Source organism: Nicrophorus vespilloides, unplaced genomic scaffold (assembly GCF_001412225.1).
Source record: "Nicrophorus vespilloides isolate i.1.1-1 unplaced genomic scaffold, Nicve_v1.0, whole genome shotgun sequence".
In the NCBI taxonomy this organism is placed as follows: Eukaryota; Metazoa; Arthropoda; class Insecta; order Coleoptera; family Silphidae; genus Nicrophorus; species Nicrophorus vespilloides.
In genome coordinates this window covers 24,581-47,500 of record NW_017098643.1, presented here as the reverse complement: position 1 = coordinate 47,500, position 22,920 = coordinate 24,581, and the positions used below count along the sequence as shown (strand labels likewise).

At 28.5% G+C, this 22,920-nt stretch overlaps 3 protein-coding genes across 3 annotated transcripts; all 3 read right to left on the bottom strand.

Moving 5' to 3' along the window:
• Positions 1 to 10,338: 10,338 nt before the first annotated feature.
• LOC108562942 (troponin C-like) lies at positions 10,339 to 11,584 on the bottom strand. Its single transcript, XM_017921456.1, has 6 exons — positions 11,519 to 11,584; positions 11,389 to 11,446; positions 11,204 to 11,319; positions 10,993 to 11,146; positions 10,518 to 10,649; positions 10,339 to 10,394 (listed from the first exon to the last, which is right to left on the bottom strand). Exons 1-6 carry the CDS (start codon positions 11,531 to 11,533, stop codon positions 10,369 to 10,371), a joined length of 501 nt encoding a protein of 166 aa, XP_017776945.1. The 5' UTR covers positions 11,534 to 11,584; the 3' UTR covers positions 10,339 to 10,368.
• A 564-nt stretch (positions 11,585 to 12,148) lies between these two features.
• LOC108562945 (troponin C-like) lies at positions 12,149 to 14,588 on the bottom strand. Its single transcript, XM_017921458.1, has 6 exons — positions 14,460 to 14,588; positions 14,298 to 14,325; positions 14,123 to 14,238; positions 12,475 to 12,628; positions 12,286 to 12,417; positions 12,149 to 12,224 (listed from the first exon to the last, which is right to left on the bottom strand). The coding sequence occupies exons 1-6, from the start codon at positions 14,460 to 14,462 to the stop codon at positions 12,199 to 12,201; spliced, it is 459 nt and encodes a 152-aa protein (XP_017776947.1). The 5' UTR covers positions 14,463 to 14,588; the 3' UTR covers positions 12,149 to 12,198.
• Positions 14,589 to 14,928: 340 nt separating this feature from the next.
• Positions 14,929 to 16,602, bottom strand: LOC108562944 (troponin C-like). Its single transcript, XM_017921457.1, has 5 exons — positions 16,402 to 16,602; positions 16,311 to 16,341; positions 15,984 to 16,247; positions 15,789 to 15,920; positions 14,929 to 15,059 (listed from the first exon to the last, which is right to left on the bottom strand). The coding sequence occupies exons 1-5, from the start codon at positions 16,402 to 16,404 to the stop codon at positions 15,025 to 15,027; spliced, it is 465 nt and encodes a 154-aa protein (XP_017776946.1). The 5' UTR covers positions 16,405 to 16,602; the 3' UTR covers positions 14,929 to 15,024.
• Positions 16,603 to 22,920: the final 6,318 nt, after the last annotated feature.

The window sequence follows — 22,920 nt, the reverse complement described above, 5'->3', positions numbered from 1 at the left end:
TACATAGAATGAAGCCAATAGATGCATATGAAAGCTGAATGTTTGAGGAATCTAGCAAGTATCGACATATTACTGTGTTTTCATCCGTTTGTCTGTAATGTGCGTTTAAAGTTGAAGTTTACACTTGAAGTGTTTCCACATTTTAGCGATTTTCTCAGAAACTGTAATAGAGTGAATGGATCCAAAATATGCGTATGAAAGCTGAATGTTTAGGGAATGCAGTAAGTATTCACACATTGCTGTGTTTTCATCCGTTTGGCTGTAATACGCGTCTAAATTTGAAGTTAACACTCGAAAAAGCAGTGTTTCCACATTTTAGCGATTTTCTCAGGAACTGTAATAGATTGAATGGATCCAAAATATGTGTATGAAAGCTGAATGTTTGTGGAATGTAGCAAGTATTGCTGTGTTTTCATCCGTTTAGCTGTAATTCGTGTTCAAATTTATAAAAATTAAAAAAAATCTACTACACGGTCATGAGTTGTCATTCTATTTTAGGTGATGATTTAGAAATTTGCACATCGTGGAGGTACAAAAAAAAACCGCCAATAAATCATGAGTTGTAATTTGAATATCGAAGAACTATTAATTAAATATCGCTTTAAAAAATAAATGCATAATAAATTAATATTTTTTTTTCTTTTAATGAAATTATGTTATGAAAGTAATAACTTCAAAAAAACTGAAGTAAAAACGTGTTTATTATAGAAATAATCAATTCAATTTAAAAGAAAAGATAATTATAAATTACTTAATTATGTTTCCTTTTAGAAATCTAAGAAATGTTAATTAAAAAATTGTTTTTTTGTTATTAACAAAAAAATTAGAGTAACCTTGAATAAGGAAGTTCAGTTAAATCGATTATGTAAATTAAAGAAGTATAATTAACTTGTTGTAATATTGGCGCGTGCTTAAAGATTTATCGAAAAATCGACCACAAACAAATCTTCCATAGCGCGCGTTTCGTTGCGTAAACCTTCAAAGCGAAGGAAAGACACGAAGAAACAAACAAAATAAAATGAACTGAGATGAAAAAGAAGAAGAAGAAAAAAAATATATGTAGCAGGTGAAACGCAGATATTTGTATTTGTTTTTAAACTGGAACAATTCGAAATAGAGAAATATTTGCCTTACAAAAAAAAGGAACAAAAAAAAAAACTTTCAAGGATGACTGAAATATTTCGTTTCGTTACATATAACGCAATAGAATTCTCATTAAAAACCCATAAAATCCGAGATACAATTGCTAAGCACACGACAAACGAATAAGAAAAAATATGATTTAAGATAGAAAATTGTTGTTAATTAATAGTAGAATTTAAATTAATTGTGTCTTGCACAATAATCATATCATTTTTCTCTCCTCGTTTCAAACTATGTTCTTTCTTCGACTGCAATTTACAGTGATTATTTAGTTCTGTTTTGTGCGGTTAACATGTAATTATTTTGCTCACTCGCAGCAAGGAATTCATTAATTATTGTGTTAATACTAATTTCACGCTTTAATTAATTTTACAAGTTCAATTATGCTTGCAGAATTAATCAAACACGACTTTCTTTCATTCTTCAATAATCAATTATTTATTTGTATCAATTCTATTCGTAAATTGCTTTAAAAAATTTCCATTTTTGCATCAGTTGGAGCAAATCCGAAACTGGAAAGGATAACTTTACAAAAAAAGATAATCACGTAAATCTGGTTAGCGATTTTTAAGCAGATCAGATGAAATAAAAAAGACGTAAATCATTGTTTTGTGTTTACTACTTTTTTTTGTTTCGTTTGTTAAACTGTATCAAATCGGCGACTTTCTCTTATAATTTTAAACTGTTCCAGATGATGGAACATCAAGTAAAGCGTTTGCATTTAAAGAAGGAAAAAAAAACTGTTGTTGAACAGGATTTGTTTGTTGCTTTGGACGTTTCAATTATGTGTCTTTTTTTTAGTGAAATTGATTATTATCGACTAAAAAAAAGATAAAACAAGCAAGATTGATTGACGTGTTTGTATAACGAATCAAATTATAATTGACGAAATCATTTTTATGAAATTTATGTATTGTTGTAAATCAATGTTAATAATGTATAGAAAATATATAAATATATTTTTTATTACACCAATAATGCACATATATTTCTGCATGCAGATATACGACCGGTAGTAAAAGTTGTCAGCTTCTAAATAATTCATAGTTTTATTAAAATTGACTGGATAGTTATTGAATGTAATTGTCTATAAATTGATACATGTAAATCGCATCGAGTAAAACCACACCCTTAACGCATTTCTAATAGTTTTACTACAGATCCTAGTATTTATTAATCATAAATTTAATTTAGAACAAAAAAAAATTACATTCTTTTTAAATCAATCTGTTTTTCGGTTCCAATTAAAAAAAAAAAATTGAAATTTTAATGAAAACATTAGAAAGAACGTAATATTTCAAGGGCACTTTAATTAGTAGTAGACGTAAGTTATGTAAGCATTTGTTTTTATACCAAAATCAATTATTGAAACAAAAATAATAAAATTGGTTTATTTTAATTAATTAATGTTACCCTTAAAATGATGTATTTCTAATGAAAATATGGTTAATTAATGAAAACATTTGTATTTTTTTTATAGAAAATTGCTTTTAGTTAAAAGAAAATTGATAATAATTAAATAAAGGAAACCATTGTAAATTAGATAATTAACACTCGAAAAAGCAGTGTTTTCACATTTTAGTGACTTTCTCAGGAACTTTAATAGATTGAATGGAGCCATAAGATGCATATGAAAGCTGAATGTTTGGAGAATGTTCCAATTAAAAAAAATATTGAAACTTTAATAAAAATATTAGAAAAAATTTAGTATTTCAAGGGCACTTTAATTAGTAGTAAACGTAAGTTATGTAAGTATTTGATTTTATACCAAAATCATTTTTTCAAACAAAAATAATAAAATTGGTTTATTTTAATTAATTGATGTTACCTTTAAAATTTTGCTAATTGTATTAAAAATGATGTTTTTCTAAATTGGTTAATTAATGAAAAAAATTGTATTTTTTTCTATAGAAAATAGCTTTTAGTTATAAGAAAATTGATAATAATTAAATAAAAGAAACCATAGTAAATTAATTTGTTAGCAAGTCGAACAAGTGATGATGTTGCAATTCGAATTTCTATTATTTCCATCTTCCTGAATGAACAAATTCGCTCGAGTGATAAATACGATTGTGTGCTTGTGTCTCTGTTTCGTTTTATTTTCGTTGTCGTCGTCGTCGCCGCTTTTGTGATGCATTTTATGTAATGAACACGGAAACAAAAAGTATTTACGAGCCAATTATTTTCTAGCAGTCACGAATATTTAGAGCGTTATCTACGGTCCCTTTTTTTTTCTTTCTTTCCTCCATGCAGAAACTCCACCACCACCACCCGCAAAACAAAAGGACTTTTACTCCACTTACGTAATTAATCATTTGGAAACATGAAAATGCATTTCATATCGAGATCGGGTATTGAATATCGGCATGCATGCGGCTCGCACTGGACGTGCGCCCGCCGCCGTTCGACATTATTACTGAAATTGTGAAACTGGTCGTTATACAATGTTATGGTGTACTCGAATGTTGCGCAATGCCGCGAATGCAGCAAAGGATTAATAATAATATTTATGGAATTTTCTGATCGCATCACAAACAACACCTAAATAGGATACATTTATCAACATTTATTTTCACGATATCTCACATTATTCCGAATTATTCTCATTTAATAAGTTGCATTGATGAAATTTTATTATATTGTTGTTATCAAATTATGTAAAAACGTGAAAAGCTACTTGCACAACTCGTTACGTAAGAAACGTTGCGATCCCACTTTTCAGATTTTCCCCAGTTATTTATTAATTACTCAAAAGTTAAACAACTTTTTTCTTTTACATTTTATAATTGCGTATTACGTTCTTTACGTAATCAAGAAACGACAGTTTTCAAAGTTTTCAGTTTTTCGTCAATTACTCAATAAAATTACTAGCCTGCTGTCAAAATGTCGAAGCTGAAAAGCGTCTTTACATTTTACTGAATTTCAGGATAACCAAGAAGGATAATTACATAATTCAACAAGAATCGTAAAATGTAGACATTCTCTAATTAAACAAGAAAATAAAAGGCTAGATTTATATGGAATTCTATGTAAGGTTATAATTTGTAGCGAAAAAAAAAACGTAGCATTCTTTGGGAGACTTCCATATATGAACACCCTATGGCGCCTATTGTTTTCATTAATAAAATAATAAGCACTTATAAGCCTTATAATTTAGTTATAATTGATTAATATGATGTAATATGCAAATCGATATATGCAACCAAGAAACGATGATTTTCTGTGTCTTCAGTTTTAGGTAAATTACTTGAATATAATTACATCATCTTATACCCAAATAAAAGCTGAAAGTCTCACCTTTCTAACGAGCCTACTAGTATCTTGCTGTTGTCACCCAGTTGCCTGCTATAAGATGTAAAAAATGTTGATGCTTAAAAGGAACGTTTTCACATTTTCATGAATTTCAGGATAACCACGCAAGATAATTACGTAATTCAACAAGAATCGTTAACTGGAAAACGTCAACAATTAAACAAGAAAATAAAAAATTGCATTTATATAGAATTCTATGTAAGGTTGTAATTTGTAGAGTATAAAGCGTGGCATTCTTTGGGTGGCTTCCATATATGAATACCCTATGGCGCCTATTGTTTTCATTCGCAAAATAATAAGCACCAGCCGCCTTATAATTACGTTATAATTGATTAATATGATGTAATATGTAACCAAGAACAGACGATTTTCTGTGTCTTCAGTTTGAGGTAAATTACTCGAAGATAATTACATCCTCAAATACCCAAATAAAACCTGAAAGTCTCACCTTTCCAACGAGCCTACTAGTATATTTGTGTTGTCACCCTGTGGCCTGCTACGATGTGTAAAAAATGTTTTCACATTTTCATGAATTTCAGGATAACCACGCAAGATAATTACGTAATTCAACTAGAATCGTAAACTGGAAAACGTCAACAATTAAACAAGAAAATAAAAAAATGCATTTATATAGAATTCTATGTAAGGTTGTAATTTGTAGAAGATAAAGCGTAGCATTCTTTGGGTGGCTTCCATATATGAATACCCTATGGCGCCTATTGTTTTCATTCGCAAAATAATAAGCACCAGCCGCCTTATAATTACGTTATAATTGATTAATACGATGTAACATGCAAATCGCTATGTAATGTGTAACCTTGTGCACATATGCATTAATTTACTTTTCAATTGTTCGAGCAATTATTTTCCGTTTGCCTTTTTTAGGCAATAAATTTAAATACTTCTAATTATAAATAGCATAATTAGCCTATATACTCGATAATTAGTGCAATAAATTTGTAATTAAATTAAATTTTATTACATACATTTTATTTGTTAAATTACCAAAATAATTGGTAGAATATTTTCTTTGTAAACTAATTCAAGAAAGATTACTAAACAAATTTTAATTTAATTAGTTTTATTTATTACTTAATAAGTTAAAGTAAAAAAGTAAATAAAACTTTTGTCAAATATGATTTAATTATTTGGTTTTATGGACAAATTTATGTCAATAAAAGCTTTAAACGTTCGTTCATTACTTCGGTATAAATTGATAGATAATAGTTACACAAATGAATTAGAACTAATCTAAATTAGGTTTAGTTAACGCAACGCTTATGGATACAAAAAAAAAAGAGAACTGGCATCGATATTTAGAAAGTTTCCAAACGGCTTCGACGAATGGACGGACACTTTTCTACTTTAAACATTCTTGCGGTTCATTAATTTTATTTTCCCTTAGCGAAAAAAAAACAACCATTATTTCCATCACCTTTTTGTTACCCTCCAATTTTGGTTTTATTCGTTTATCATATAGTATAGTAGATCGAATACAAAATCGAATTTCGCAAGAAACAAGACATATCAGCAAAAGAATGGATGCGAATTTTTATTACAGACACAAAGTATTTATTGATCTCGAAGCGAAATTAAATACACGTATATAGTAGGAACAATATGACCCCGAACAAGAGGTTTGCTCTAAATATTTTCGCTCCTTTCACATACACAAACACATTGCAATGTGCGAGAGAAAGAGATGTGGAGAGGCGTATTGGAAGAACGTTCAACATCCGCATTTAATTAAACGGAAAGAAAATACGAAGAAAGAGGAGAAAAAAAAGGTAAATATATAGGAACTGGATGAAGAATATTTCATAGGTAATTGCGCGTCCGGATCCATTAATTAGCTTCGAGCTTTAATTAAGGTTCTTGACTTGAGGCGAGCCGAAGCACAACAATAACCAGATGGATTAGCGCTGGGTTTAAATGGCGTAGCTTCCAGTTAACACGATCCAACGATTATCGTTTGGAAGGAACGAAGGCCGATGCATGCAAATCGTGGATACAAGAAGACTTTATACGAACCAAGGAATGCGTTAATGCACATGTACAAATGAATACAACAACAACAAAAAATAATAATAATCTGCTTACAAATGTGAGTTATGATGGATTCGTTACAAAACCAATTAACACGTTTATCGAACCAGATTCTTGTAAATCATTTTAATAGGGAAATAATAGAAAATTATAAATTCACGCATTTGATTAATTTCGAAACGCTTCTACACTGATTTGTATTTTTTTTAATTATTTATTTATATACAATTTTTACAATATTTTTTTATACATTTTTATTATTATTTACTTATGTGTATGCCCCTCAGGTTCGGTACGCTCCTTGGAACCGGTATTTTGAGCGGGCGAAGATTTCCTTAAAATCATATACAAATGCGGGTAATTATTATTTATTACGTATTATGTTATTATATAAATTTCTCTATTTAAATTACTTTAATTACTTACATTAATCATTCATTTATCAACATGAAATAATAAAGTGAAAATACATAACTTTTTACCTAACAATTCATTTTCTTCTACATTCACCGGTTCTGATAGAAATTAATTAATTATAATTCAATAAATCAATCTTTAATTCGTAATAGAATGAAGAAAATGAAAAGTCTTAAGTTTGAAACAAATAAATCAACAACAAGGATTTACTCATTATCCTGTAACACCACAGAAGTGTTTTCAATTAAATTCAATGAGTAATCACAGTCTGTATTTATTTTTATTTTATTTTTTTTTTAAATTTATTTATATACAATTTTTACAATATTTTTTTATACATTTTTATTATTATTTACTTATGTGTATGCCCCTCAGGTTCGGTACGCTCCTTGGAACCGGTATTTTGAGCTGGCGAAGATTTCCTTAAAATCATATACAAATGCGGGTGATTATCATTTATTTTTATTATGCTCACGTGTTATTTTCAATTCCAGATTATGCAAGAAGCTAACGCAGAAGAACCGTGCATTTAGCCATGTGTGTAACATGTTTATGCAATTAACGAGTTGCTTCCCAAATCCAATGAAACAAATCAATTTGGACAGTTATAATTTTATCAATTACATAAACCCTACATCTTCCCACACTCCTGTTTCTTAATCGTTTCCTCTTCAGCAATTTAAATTAATTCAAATGTTATTACATAATTATTTCACTTACTTCATGATATTTGAATGATCATTAAAAAGAAAATTTAAATTGATTTTATTTGTTTTTTATTTGAATGTTAATAGAGAATTTTGTTTTATACTTGTTTTAAGTAAAAAATAAATGTTCTTAAACAAGTATAGATTCAATGAAATTATGACTATTTATATTAAGTTCAAAAGAAACAAGATTTATCTTAAGTATTATGCAGGTAATAAACACAAATAATGAGGCTTCAGCTTCAAAAACATTATCCTGCGGTATATCGTGATTGATTTACAAGAAATGTATTTGTTTCTATTTGCACAAAACAAAAGACTTTGAATTCCATTCAAATCGAATCGGAAATGAATGGTTTTACAAACTCAATCAAGTTTAATTCGTTCGTTAACGTACGCAATCATCCTAGAAATACATATTGGATTAGAATGTACAACATTCATAAACTCACACACACACTTTCTGCACTCTAGGGAAAATCGAGTTAATTAATATTAATTGATTTTGCATTTATTCATTCATTCACTTTTTTTTTCAAATCGGATACGTGCCATTACTGTATTGTTTTTTTTTGCAATTTGTACCGTAATTGAGCATGAAGAATAAATCAACTTCGATGATTTCTAAGCCTGAAACTAAATTAGAAATTTACCTACACACTAATTAAAAAAAAATATCTATTTGTTTTTCAAGTAAATCAGTTTTTTTAATATTTAATCATCTCAACTTTTCTAATTTTTCGAAAACATTTTAATAGTTATTAATTTTTATAATTGTTTTTTTTTTTGGAAATACATCAATTTTTTGAACTTTTTATATATTTCATGATTAAATAAGAAACAGTCCTCATTTTTCTATTAGCACTATTACATAATAATAATTAGTAATTAAATTTGTAGTATTTTTATAAATTAAACTTATTTTTTTTTATAAATTTTATGATTATATAATAATAATGGGTTTAAATAAAACTTTTTTTTTATATTGATTGCGTGGACGTAATAGGTTTAAACTAATAATTAGCGATATCAAAAAGATTGAAACTGTGCACTAACAGTGGTAAAACACATTCTAATTCATGTACAGCCGGAGGTGAGACCTTTCTGGAATGAGATCACCATATTTTGTATAGTAAAATTAAGAGAATAATGTCGAACTGTATATTATATCAGCCTAAAACGGCGTACATTGCCGATGCAAATGATAAATGCACTTTCTAAGTTCAAAAATTAGTATATTATATCACACAACCGAGTTGCATGCATACATTATCTCAATATTTGTTAAATTAATTTTCCTATACGTTCACCGATTGTGATAGAAATTAGGAAACGCAAGACACAATTTGCAAAATGCACTTTCACGGGAAAAAAAACGGACATGAGGTGCATTCAATTCGAAACATGTATGCTTAGAACGAAAACGGTTTTTGTTGTGTGTGAAGAAAATGCAAAATTTGCATACGGAAAACGGGAGGAATAAAAAGAAGGTGAGTCTCTGGATGGATGCCAGTAATTGGCTAATAATCAACAAGGTGTGGACACTCGGACAACTACTGTCACCACTAAATTAAGCGCTTTCTAACACGCGGTCATTTCGGGAAATTAGGAAAGTTGAGATGTTTATATTATATCGAGTAATTAATTTTTAATAAGAATGTTTTTTTTTCCCTCTTTCCACGAAATTGCATGCAAAATTTACGCTTTGCATGATAAAATAAAATACGTTGAAAATTTCTCTATTTAAATTACTTTAATTACTTACTTTAATCATTCATTTATCAACATGAAATAATAAAGTGAAAATACAAAACTTTTTACCTAACAATTCATTTTCTTCTGATAGAAATTAGTTAATTATAATTCAATAAATCAATCTTTAATTCGTAATAGAATGAAGAAAATGAAAAGTCTTAAGTTTGAAACAAATAAATCAACAACAAGGATTTACTCATTATCCTGTAACACCATAGAAGTGTTTTCAATTAAATTCAATGAGTAATCACAGTCTGTATTTATTTTTATTTCATTTTTTTTCCTATAGTTACTTCCACTTCCTGCCATTTATTTAATGATTACTAATTGAATGCGAATTTAGTTTCCATATAAAGACGCGTATTAAGATACGCCATATCCTGCACTAAAGCCTATATAGATTATATGCAAATCCTATTCAAGAGGCAAGTCATCATGACCTGTATTTCATAACAACAACAATAACAAAATTTATATATAACAATTTGTAATTAATTAATTAATAGAAATTTATATAATTGTAATTTTAATAATTTTCAAAATATATATGTGATTGTTAATTAATATGTTCAAGCATTAATTTATTAAAGATAATAAATTTATTACTTAGCAATAATCGGACAGAACTGATTAATTATGATGTAGCCTTTCCAAAGCAAATCGTAAATAATAAATCGCTTGTAAATTATGCAATATTTCTATAACATTTATATGTATTTCCTTCCGAATTCTTACATATGTTAATCATTTTATTGAAAATGTTGTATTTTTTGAAATTATCAACAATTATTAACATTATGATTAGTTACTTGTAACATTTAGTCAATAACTCATGGGATTGCGTAAGCTGGAGGTGATTTTTAAAAAGGAAACCCGCTTTTACTGTTATCAAAGATATGCGTGGTAAACGCACGATTTTAAATTATCTTTAATTAAGAAATCAATAAGCAAAATAACATTTTATGCATGTGAATTATATAATTGTCGTTTATCCAATCATCATGGCTTTGAATTCTGAAACAAAAGAACAATTTAATTATTAAAACTTCAATTGGTTAATATAGGCAACTCAATGTGCTTTCTCCTTAGATTGTTTCTCCTAATTGTGATGTTTTTTTTATTAATTATTGTAATTACCTTCCCAATCAACGGTTCCTGAACCATCGGCGTCGATTTCTTCGATCATTTGCTCTAAATCAGAGGGGGTGATCTTATCGTCCAATTCTTTAAGGATTTCTCTTAGCAAATCGGTTGAAATGTAACCCAAACCTGTAAGAAAGGCGCAATCTCCTTCAATATACAAATAAAGTACAGAATAAATAAAATAAAAAGAAAACGGTTTGATTAAGAATGTAATTGTGAGTAAAATATCGATAGTGATCGATCTACATTTAGTAAAGGCGATCGCTTGGGAAAATCTGGAAAGGCGCTTTGCTCATTACGCAATTGCACGGACCAAAGCGCACACAATATAGGCCTTAGTGTGCATAAAGCACTTGGCGAAGGAAAAAATGTAAATAAAGTTATGTCATGGCCAGGAAAAGTATCCTTTTGCATGTCGCAATTGTTATCTAATTCGAATTGTTAGATTGTAGTTAAATAAATTGCTGACCTTCTTTGTCGTACAATCTGAAGGCGTCTTTGAGTTCCCTTAAGATAGCCTCGGTGTCTTCCTCCTCTTCTCCTAAGAATCTGGAAGCCAGATGAGCAAATTCCTCGAAACTCAACTCACCGTTTCCATCTGAATCGATCTCTTTGACGATTTTCTAATTGGATTTATATATTTTTACTACAAGATCAATAAACACGTTTAGAAAACTCACGTTCAATTCCTCAGCTACGACTTGATGACCCAACATGTCCAAAATTTGTCCAATCATATCGATAGCAATCGCGCCTTTCTTATCCAAATCGAAAGCCTCAAATGTTGATTTTAACACTGTTTTGTTACAACAATTATAACAATTACATAATGTTGATTACATTTATAATTAAATGATTTACTCACTTCTCATTTGATCTTTGGAAATGTCCAGATCCTTGGCAAGCGCAGCCGTAGCATCGTCCTAAAAACAAATTATATCACGAAAGGTAAGTAAATTGGTTCCATCTTCGATTGTGAGTGAATCGTAACTCACAATTGCAGAAGACATTGTTTATGATTATGTTATCTGCACTTAGCACACTTTGAAATGGTCAGTGTTCCAATTCGGATCTGCCCTTTATAGAAAAGCCGGTATTTATAGACCCGAAGGCGATATAACTAATTACCAGGTGCGAAAAAAGCAAAACAAACGAGTCAATCAAAACGACTACATGTTATTTATTATTTCTATTTATAGCCTTTTCTTCTAAACTGTGCACCAGCCTCTATTCTTCATATAGAATCATTATAACTACAATTACAAAAAAGGGAATAACTACAAGTATAATTAACCATATATACAGGAAAAGTAATTAAACTTAGAATTTATACAATTTTTATCTTTATCTATTTTATCTAATTAAACTTAACATTAAATAACTTAACAACATTTCATAAATCAATCTTTACATCTGTATTTTACTTTTTTATATCATTTAAATAAATACATTTTTATTATTACAAATATTAGTAAAAGTTCTATAATTACTTAACAATTTTATATCTTTGAACGTGCAGAGATTTTTAACAGATTCATTACATAAACCTTGATATCTTATGTAAGAATATGTTTATTTGCGTTGAATTAGTGAACGATGTAATTAATTTTATAAAAACAGCTTTTAATATGAGAATATGTATAAAAATTATGTATTTTCTTCAGTTCTTGGTACTTTATCCAATCATGACCGATTTAAATTCTATAAAATTAAAGCATTAATTAATTAAATTAAGGATTAAAGTATTGATTAGATTAGTTACCATCCCAATCGACTGTGCCAGATCCATCAGCATCGATTTCATCAATCATATTATCCAAATCATCGTCGCTTAATTTCTCATCTAATTCCCTTAAAATCTCTCGTAATACGTCTGTTGTAATAAAACCATTTCCTGAATAAAAAATAATATTTAATCAATTAATTCAGTTAATTAATTAATTGAAATTACCTTCTTTATCGTAAAGTCGAAAAGCTCCTTTCAATTCCAACTGAATTGCATCTGTGTCTTCGTCATCTTCCACCAAGAATCTTGCAGCCATATTGGCGAATTCCACGAAGTTCACTTCTCCGTTTCCGTCTTCGTCTATTTCAGTAATTACAGACTGAAAATTATTACAAAAAATATATTTACAATCAAATTGTACTTGAAAAACTTTGTCTTTTACGTATTTTTTTTTTGTTTTGAATGAATTAATTTATTAAGAATATTAATTATAATTAAAATATGTATTGAGTATTGCAGACGAGTACTCTCATTGGCGGTGTTTGAACTCCCCGTGAATGGAACATTCTTTTTATGTATGAACGATCGACCGAAAATAGAAGACCCAGATTTTCTTAATTGGTGCAAGATGTTTAATTAAACGCATATGAGATTTGTGAATAATAGGCCATGAGTTTAGTTCAACTGTTTCAAAACCATTTAAAAAGCATTCTTTCTATTAGTTTTTTGTTATTTTTTTTTTCATTTAATAATTGAAATGTGTTTATTAATGAAAATTTCTTTTAAAATCTACTTTTTCCTAACATTACATTATTTTTTTATTATTGAATATTTCAATTTAAAAGAAAACGTAATAATTAATACTAATATTTAAAATGTCTATAATTATAATCAAATATGAATTGAATTAATTCTAAAAATTCATATAAATATTGTTATTTTGATTCATTTCTTTGGAATAATTCTTCTATTTTATTGTATTTTTGTTCATTTCATCATACATTTCTGTTCTAACTATTTTTTTTTATAAATTACTTTTAAATTTAAATTATTACAAATTCAAATATTATTTGTTTGTAAACTTAATAAGAATTGATAAATGTAGAAATATGATCATTTATGTTAAATAATTAAGATTTTCTGGATATTTAGACACATTTTTTGTTATAATTTTAAAAAAATATTGGAAAATGTTCATTTCAGTTCTAACTATTTTTTTTATTAATTACTTTTAAATTTTAATTATTACAAATTCAAATATTATTTGTTTGTAAACTTAATAAGAATTGATAAATGTAGAAATATGATCATTTATGTTAAATTATTAAGATTTTCTGGATATTTAGACACATTTTTTGTTATACTTTAAAAGAATTATTGGAAAAAAGTACAGAAAATTCAAAAAATATATAAGAAAGTTGAGATCTTATTGACGTTTTGGATAGAGCAATTAATAAACTCTTGTTTCTATTAAAAATTGACAAAATACATGAAAATTTACCAAAAATAGAAAATAATTATATAATTCATACAAAAATTATGTAAGATCTCATAAAAGTTTTGAAATTTCTTTTAAAATCTACTTTCTCCTATTATTACATTACTTTTTTTATTATTGAATATTTCAATTGAAGTTTTGTTATTTTTTATTACTTTTTTTTGTAATTTAAAAGAAAGCAATAATAATTAATACTAATATTTAAAAATTTCTATAATTATAACCAAATATGAATTGAATTAATATGATAATTTTAAAAATTCATATAAATATTGTTATTTTGATTCATTTCTTTGGAATTCGATTTTGTTGTATTTTTGTTGTATTTCATCATAAATTTCAGTTCTAACTATTTTTTTTATTAATTACTTTTACCTGTAATTCTTCTCCAATTAATTGCGTTCCAAGCATATCTAAAATAGTTCCGATCATGTCCGTTCCAATATATCCTTTCCGTTCGATATCGAAAGCATCGAAAGTGGATTTTAACACTAAAATCAAATTACTTAATTTTTATCCAAATTATATAATTTGTGTAATTTGAGCTTACTAGACATCTGCTCCTTGTCTAGATCATCCTGTAAATAAAAATAAATAAATAAAAGGAATTTTATATAATTTTTTTTATTATAATTTAAAATTTAGTAGTATATCACATTTTTTTTTTGATAAATTCTCAAAAATTTACATATCACAAAAATAAATTGATTACCATGTCTTTTGAGGTGAATCGGACAATTTTTGATTCTTTATATAAAACACCTGGGCGAATACAAGCGCGAACGCGAAGAGGACGTTGCGGTTACGTAAAGTTTTTTGGGATGCTGGAGGATGGAGCTCTCGGTTATATAAGGTTCATCTGTTGCGTGAGGTGGGGATGCTCCGATAGAACAAGAGTGAGAAAAAGAAAGATGAAAAAAAAAACACTTTTGCGTTTGATTGTTTGGTCATATTTTTGTTTTGTTTTGTTTCGGTCCGTTGTTGTCTTTCTTTCATTCGTTCCAGATCGGAACGGAAATAAATCGCATCGCGAACCCAGCGACATTTTTAAATGGAACGCATCGCGATCCGAACATACTTACAAAACTTACAATCAAGAAAATGAGCAATACAGAGTTTCTACTATCTATATACAATATAGAGAAGAGTTACGTATACATATTTTTGTTTGTTTGTTTGTTATTTTAACACAGGTACAGAGAGGGTTCGTCTTTTTTCTTTTTTTTGGTAACTTAAGATAATTCTAATCCTTTTGGGTAGAATCAAGATGAGGAAATTTAGTCATCTCCACCGGTCATGACTTCCATGAATTCTGAAAGAGAAAATTGAAAATGTTATAAAAAAAATAGATTACAAAATTTATCATTTTTTCATATTTCAAATATTTTAATTGGTCAATTAATTAAAGATATTAATTATGTTAGTTTATAATTTTTAAACAATAAATAATTTAAAAAAAGTGTGGAAAAATGAAACAAAATAATGTTAATATTATAGTTAAAATTCTTAGTTTTTAGTATCAAAATTTACAAAATTTTAATATTATTTGTTTGTAAACTTAATAATAATTGATTTTCTGGATATTTAGACACATTTTTTTGTTATATTTTAAAAGAATTATTGGAAAAAATGCACAGAAAATGTAAAAAATATATAAGAAAGTTTATATCTTATAGACGTTTTGGATAGTGCAATTAATAAACTCTTGTTTCTATTAAAAATTGACAAAATACATGAAAATTTACCAAATATAGAAAATAATTATATAATTCATATACAAATTATATAAGATAAGTAAGATCTAATAAAAGTTTTGAACTGTCTAATAAATAAATTTACAAAATTATAGAATAGAAAATTACTATGATTATATTAATATTTTGAATAATTATTGTAAATGTGTTTTAGAAAATTGTTGAAAGAATATTTAAGATTTTTAATAAATTTAGATTTGGTTTACGTAATAATTCGTCTACTGTATTAATATTTGTGTTATGTGATTAGAGTTATATAAGTGAATGAATTATAGTGAATTATTTACCATCAAAGTCAACAGTTCCTGATCCATCGGAATCAATTTCAGCGATCATCATGTCCAATTCTTCGTTGGTGATTTTATCGTCCAATTCCTTCAAGATCTCTTTCAGAACACTGGTGGAAATGTAGCCGTTACCTAATCAACGTATAAAATATATTAATTAGCAATTGATTATTGATCAAAGAAATTGTTTCGTACCTTCTTTATCGTAAAGACGGAAAGCTTCTTTCAGCTCAGCTTGCATGGCTTCAGCGTCTTCCTCAACCATGAACCTGGATGCGAGGGTGACGAACTCCTCGAACTCCAATTCACCGGATCCATCCTCATCGACCTCATTGATGATGTCGTTCAACATCTTCTCATCCAAAGAGATACTGAGCATACCCAAAATGGTACCAATCATGACGGTACCAATACTGCCCTTCTTCTCGACATCGAAGGTGTCGAAGGCATTCTTCAGCACTAACATTAACAATTAACAATTAAATCATGAAATTTAGAATATTATTATTATTAAATACTTACAAGCAATTTGTTCTTTGTTCAGTTCTTCAGACTGAAAATCCAAATAGATTAATTTATAAAAAAATCGATTAATTAATTTAAATGTAATTACCATTTTTTAATTGTTATAAGGTATCCTTTTGGTGTGTGGATCAAAGATCAGTAAAAAAATCCGGGGATCACTAGTTCCGTACTCGACCAGAGATGCGCTAAAATTTTTGTGGTCCCTTTTAACGAATTGTTGGAATATAAGAGGGGACCGACACAGGAAACGTTTTTCCTCCTTTTTTTTTCTCGTTCGTTCATTCTTTTCTTTTCTTTCTTGCTTCCATCGTCTTACACCTTTCATCTTCGCCAAAGCGTTTTCGGTTTCCACAATTATAGTTCTTTTCCAATTTTAATTACTATATCGTCGGACCTGGTTCGAGCTTTACGAGCCGAAAATACATTTTTATTTATAAACGAAAACTATAGAAAATGCTACAAAATAATTAATTTTCCTTTGAGAACATAACGCGGCCAACAATAGACATTTAACACATGTTGTTTCTTCAATGAAAACACACGTAATGATTTTAACATTATTTTATAAATAGTTTTATAATTATTATAATTATAACAAAATAAAGTATGTAAAAAACATTAACAACTTACAAAAGAAAATAGAAACAAATTAATAATATTAAATTTTATTTATTTACAAATTTTTTATTGGGCCAAAATGTTGAAAGTGCAATGGAAATTATTTGGATTAAGTAAAACTGTGAAGCTGAGAAGAATTTAACATATTTATACAACAAATTCGTTCACAAATTTGGATTACAAAGAATTAATAACATATTATTTTCATACATATTTACATAATCACCAAAATTAAAATATGTATGGCATCATCATAAAACCATGAGCGGATTTGCAACATTCTTGGCAATCCAACTTTACAATCTGTTTGGTTTAAAAAGTTTAACAATGCGTAATGAAATAATAGCATTATTTAATAATAAATAGAAGCAATTACATCAAGAGATGAGCCATAATAATACACATTTTGTGCAATCATAAAATATTTTATAATATTATTGTTAATTTGAAAAAAAAATAAAGTTTCTGAAATATGATAACTAAATTGGAAAAATTCTTATATTTTTGTTATTAATTAATGTTAATTAACAGAATTTAAGTAAAAACAAGATTCGATAAGCAGTAATCATTTTATACATTTTCTTTTAATTTGTAAAATTCAAAAATTGTATTAAAATAAGTTTTCAAAAATATATAGAAAAAGGAGTATAGAAATTAATTGGAAAATAAATAATTAATATTTTCATTGTCAATTTATTATTTGTAGATTTCGATAATGATCTTAAATTTTACATAAGTTGTCTTTGAATTTGAAGAAATTCAAGGTTATCTTAATATTTATAAGAGAAGTTTACTATCCGCAGACGAAATTCCCAGACGTGAAGCAACGCTGACGATTTGTGCAATTAGAAGTTGTTTTTTTTCATACAGTCTCAGCAGAAGTCTTCCTTTATTTTGTTCCTTTTTGTTTGTTGTTTGGTTCACGTGCCGCACAGTGTTATACCCGATTTCGAATGCCGTTCTGGCATCAGTCCAAAAACGAATTTGCTGCAAGCCGAATGGTCCCATCCATTGGCTGTTTATTTTCACCAGTGTAAACCACTGTAAAGACACGGGAAAACGACAGCAAACAATAAACCGGGCTGAAGTGTTGAAGAGAGAAAGACAAGATATGTAGAAACGAACAAGTGGAAGCAGGAGAGAAGTACGGTGGGGGAAAAGCATCGACCTGCCAGGATATTTGGTATTATCTTATCGCATCTAAATATAAACCATCAATTATTGAAAGCAAACGTAATTATTAACGAATTTTACTGCTAAAAATATTGATGAAATCTATATAAAAATTTTATGTGAAACAGTATTGAAAATCCATTTGGATATCGTCCAGAAAACCTATTTAATAATAGCGTCCGTCAATAAAAGTTTAGAGAACGAATGCCATTAGTTCTGTGGAAACTTGTTTGAAAAATACACCAAATTGATCTATTGTTGTGTAATAGAAAAAATATAGATTAGATAGAATTTACAACATTTGATAACACTACTAATACTAACTATTATAATTACATTTGTTTGTAATGCAAAATATGAAAATATTTACTTTGTTATCCAGTTTTGTTGCTTCTATTGGGAATAATTGAAAATCAATCATTTGCGTAACAAATTATTGATTTTTCAATTAGATCGTCGAAAGTTATTTACATAATTTTTAATAAATATCTCAATATAAAATGGATTTATGTTAAAAAGGATGTATTCTGTGCACATTTGGTTGCATATAGTTACGTAATATTCAATATTCTTATTATGTAATATTACAAAGAAATGTTAAAAAAAAACTAAACTTTGAATTCTTATTTCCAAAGTCGATGATCTAATAAGAATATATGGATTAATTAAATAAAAATTGATAATACTATATCAATTTTTAAAACTATATATGTTACTAATGCGACAATCCACAAAATTCTGTGGAAACTTGTTTGAAAAATACACGAAATTGATCTATTGTTGTGTAATAGAAAAAATATAGATTAGATAGAATTTACAACAGTTGATAACACTACTAATACTAACTATTATAATTACATTTGTTTGTAATGCAAAATATGAAAATATTTACTTTGTTATCCAGTTTTGTTGCTTCTATTGGGAATAATTGAAAATCAATCATTTGCGTAACAAAATATTGATGTTTCAATTAGATCGACGAAAGTTATTTACATGATTTTTAATAAATATCTCAATATAAAATGGATTTATGTAAAAAAAGGATGTTTTCTGTGCACATTTGGTTGCATATAGTTACGTAATATTCAATATTCTTATTATGTAATATTACAAAGAAATGTTTAAAAAAAAGCTAAACTTTGAATTCTTAATTTTGAGTTTAATTTCCAAAGTCGATGATCTAATAAGACTATGTGGATTCATTAAATAAAACGTGAAAATATTATATTTAAAACTATATTTGTTACTAATGCGACAATCCACAAAATTCTGATGATGACTGTTAATCTATAGCTTTTAAGTAAGTGTCCTCGTATATATTTTGTGCTGCAGGATGACATGGTGGCAAAGGTGGCGGCACATTAACGACCTCGTAGCAATTCATGTTATCTATCCTATCAGATTTGGCCTCCTTCCAAGTGGACTTCCTAGTCGGAGGCTCGGCGTTAATATAACTCATTGCGCTACCTACAGACATACTGCGGCTCCTGACGCTCGGCCTGGGCTTGATTTTATCGTAGATAGGCTGTACATAAGCAGCTTCTCTTCTATCAAAATCTTTAGGCATTATCATTGCATCAGTCCCTTTGCTGCCCACAATAATAACCCTTTTATTACCCTTAATCAACTGCGGATGTTGCCGAACGCAGAAGAAAACTAGAAGACCACTAAGTATCATCGAGAGCACAAAAACGAGGATCGCTGCAGGGATTATAATAATCCTATCCTCGTTCATAATCCAAGCGCTGTGCTCGTAATCCAGTCCAGTTTTCAAACCGAAGCAGGAGAAAGGCGAAACTTTAGATTCGTTCTTAGTAATGCAAAATGTGTAGTCGGTATTCAGTTCTAATTGCTCTAGAACCACTTGATTCTCCAATCCGGTAAAGCAATCCATGTTGTACCGATTCGCAGATTCGAAACCTAATAAGCTGTAATCCGTAACGTCTCCAACGAATTTGATGTGCAGTTTCGCATTTTCAAATGTGAATTGAATTTGTATATCTATGTCCGAAAGATTAATCTTTGGATGATTCTGTTTAATAAAATTATCCGAATCAGATCTTGGAAACTTGCAGTTGACTGGTACAAAATGTTCCACTGGAGTAAATGTTGTTACTTCAGTTTCTTCCACAGTCGTAGTTACTTTAGATAGTGTAGTTGCTATTGTCGTAGTCGTTGGTAACTTAGTAGTAGTTGTCGTAGGTTTTTCGGTAGTTGTAGTTGGTAACTTAGTAGTAGTTGTCGTAGGTTTTTCAGTAGTTGTAGTTGGTAACTTAGTGGTAGTAGTAGGTGGTTTAGTAGTTGTAGTTGGTTTCTTGGAAGTCGTGGTTATTATTACCTCAGGACAATTCCCAAAATCATAGTCTTCAAATTTCTTTTTACCGCAAAGCGGAGGTAACTTATTATTTACGAAATTTGTGCTTAAAGTAAACACTTTAAACCAGTACAAACTACAGTTACATTTCCAACTGTTACCTCCAGCCAATAAACCATTTGCTTCAAAATTTGCAAAATCAAAAATTCCATTTGGTAAAGTTTCAATCTTGTTACCACTCAAATCCAGCATTTTCAAACGTAATGGATGAAAAGCTTTAACGTCTACAAACTTCAGATCATTACCAGCTAAAATAAGATTCTCCAAGTTTTCCAAGTTTTTAAAAGTCAAAGCATCCAAATTGTGAATATCATTTGAACTTAAATCAATATTTTTCACTGATTTTATTTTCTCGTTACCTTCGCCAAAGAGGTTTTTCACTTGGTTATAGTTGGTTAAGAATTTGTTCATTTTAATCGTTGTTAACGAGTTTAATCCTGTAAATACTCCAGGATCGGCTCGGAAATTTTGTACGGTGTTTTTATTATTGAATTCAATCGTTAAAGTCTTCAGAGAAACTAAATCGCTTAAAGTGTGAGCCTTCAAATGCTCGATTCTTCCATCGAATATAATCAGATCTTCTAAACCTTTGAAACAATTGGCGCTGAAAGCGCCTTCTTCGATGGTAGTCATATGACACTCGTGGAATTTTAAGATCTTAACATTGGCCTTAACTGATTTCAACCATTTGGCTCTAATGGTTTGATAAGCAAAGTTGGTGTTCATTAAAAGCACGTTAATATCTCGACAAATACTCTGCAATTAATTGATGATATCGTAATTAATCATTACATAATTTATTTGCTAGACTTACCGGTATTATTTTGTTGATGAATTCCTCGATTTTGGTTTCATCAATTGATTTGCAGGTGATGTTACAACCATATGCACTACAGAAATCATCGTACGTAGATATTGATTTTTTCTCTCGTTTAGGACAAACTTCGCACAGATGCGGTCCCGATTCTATGGTGAATATGATGACTGAAATCATGATCGCCGAAAATATGATGATTGCGACGCATCCAGCCAAAGTCCTGTTGTGTATTTTGAACCATCTCTTGAAACTGAAAAAATATATACTTTCTGTTACATTTTTAACTAGTTTTTATTGATACTACCTGAAAAGCTTCATGTCTATCATGAACCGCGAATTATTTCAGTATGAATCTGCCTCATGTAATTTTTCCTGGCCGAAGCGTTAATTTTTCCCCGCCATATGTTTTAACAAATAATAACGCGAGATTATCTTTGTGTAATAATAATAATTATCATAATAACGGTGAAAGCTAATTGATGTATCGATTACAATTTAACTCAATATTATTATTCTGCGATGTTAGATAATGCTTTTTTTTTATCTATTGGAGCGCAGTTTTGGACAATTATCAATTAATTTCTGAAAATTAGTTGAAACATATTTTTGTAACAATATAAATATTTATATTTATTACTAGGCACAACCTGCGTTGGAGACCCCATATTGACCCTACTAAGAAAATAATAACATTTTTTTGGAGGCCAAAAGCGTCCATCTTACGCAATCATGAAATGCAACAAAAGTTACGTAATTTTCCGGTAATTATTCAATTTTTTCCACGACTGGTAATCGATTATTTTACAAAAGCATGAAGGTATGGCAACAAATTGAAAAATTAATTAAATAAATGGCTATATTCATATATATTAGAAAATTTTAATTTATTGTTTTAAAAAATAATTCTTTCGCTTTAGTTTGCAATAAAATACGTTAGTTTTGGCATTGCATTCAGAATAATGTGGAATAATTAGATAATCCAATGAAGACCTTATCGTCACAGCTGCACAAATGCATTTATGCTCATTTTAATCTCTGTATATTCTAGATCAAAATGTATATAAAAATATTTTCTGGGAACAAGTTTTTTTATGAAACTACAGTACATTTGCGAAGACGTTATTTTTCCATCTGTCATTTGTGAATTAGCAAAGTTTATTAATTATTTATGGCTAGGCTATAGCAGCTATAATACTATATTTACGCACATTTGAATCTACGTATATTCAAGATCAACATCCATGTCTAATATTCTCGTGAGAGCTAATTTTTACGAAAATACAGGCCATTTTTGAAGACGTTATTTTTCCAGATGTAATTTGTGAAATATCAAAGTTTCTTAATTAATTATGAAGACATCATTCCAGCTACCAACGTATATGCATGCTCATTTTAATCTGTGTATATTCAAGATTAACTTCCAAGTCTAAAATTCTTCTGGGAGCTTATGTTTACGAAAATACAGGCTATTATCTAAGACATTGTTTTCCTATTTGTTCATCAAAGTATGTACATGTATGTTTGGTGGCCTGCACTTTAGGCGCAAAATATATTTTCCATTTCTTGTGACAGATGGCGCCATCTCTTAGCAATATTTCAAAGTTTGTAGTTCAGGCATTTTGGCG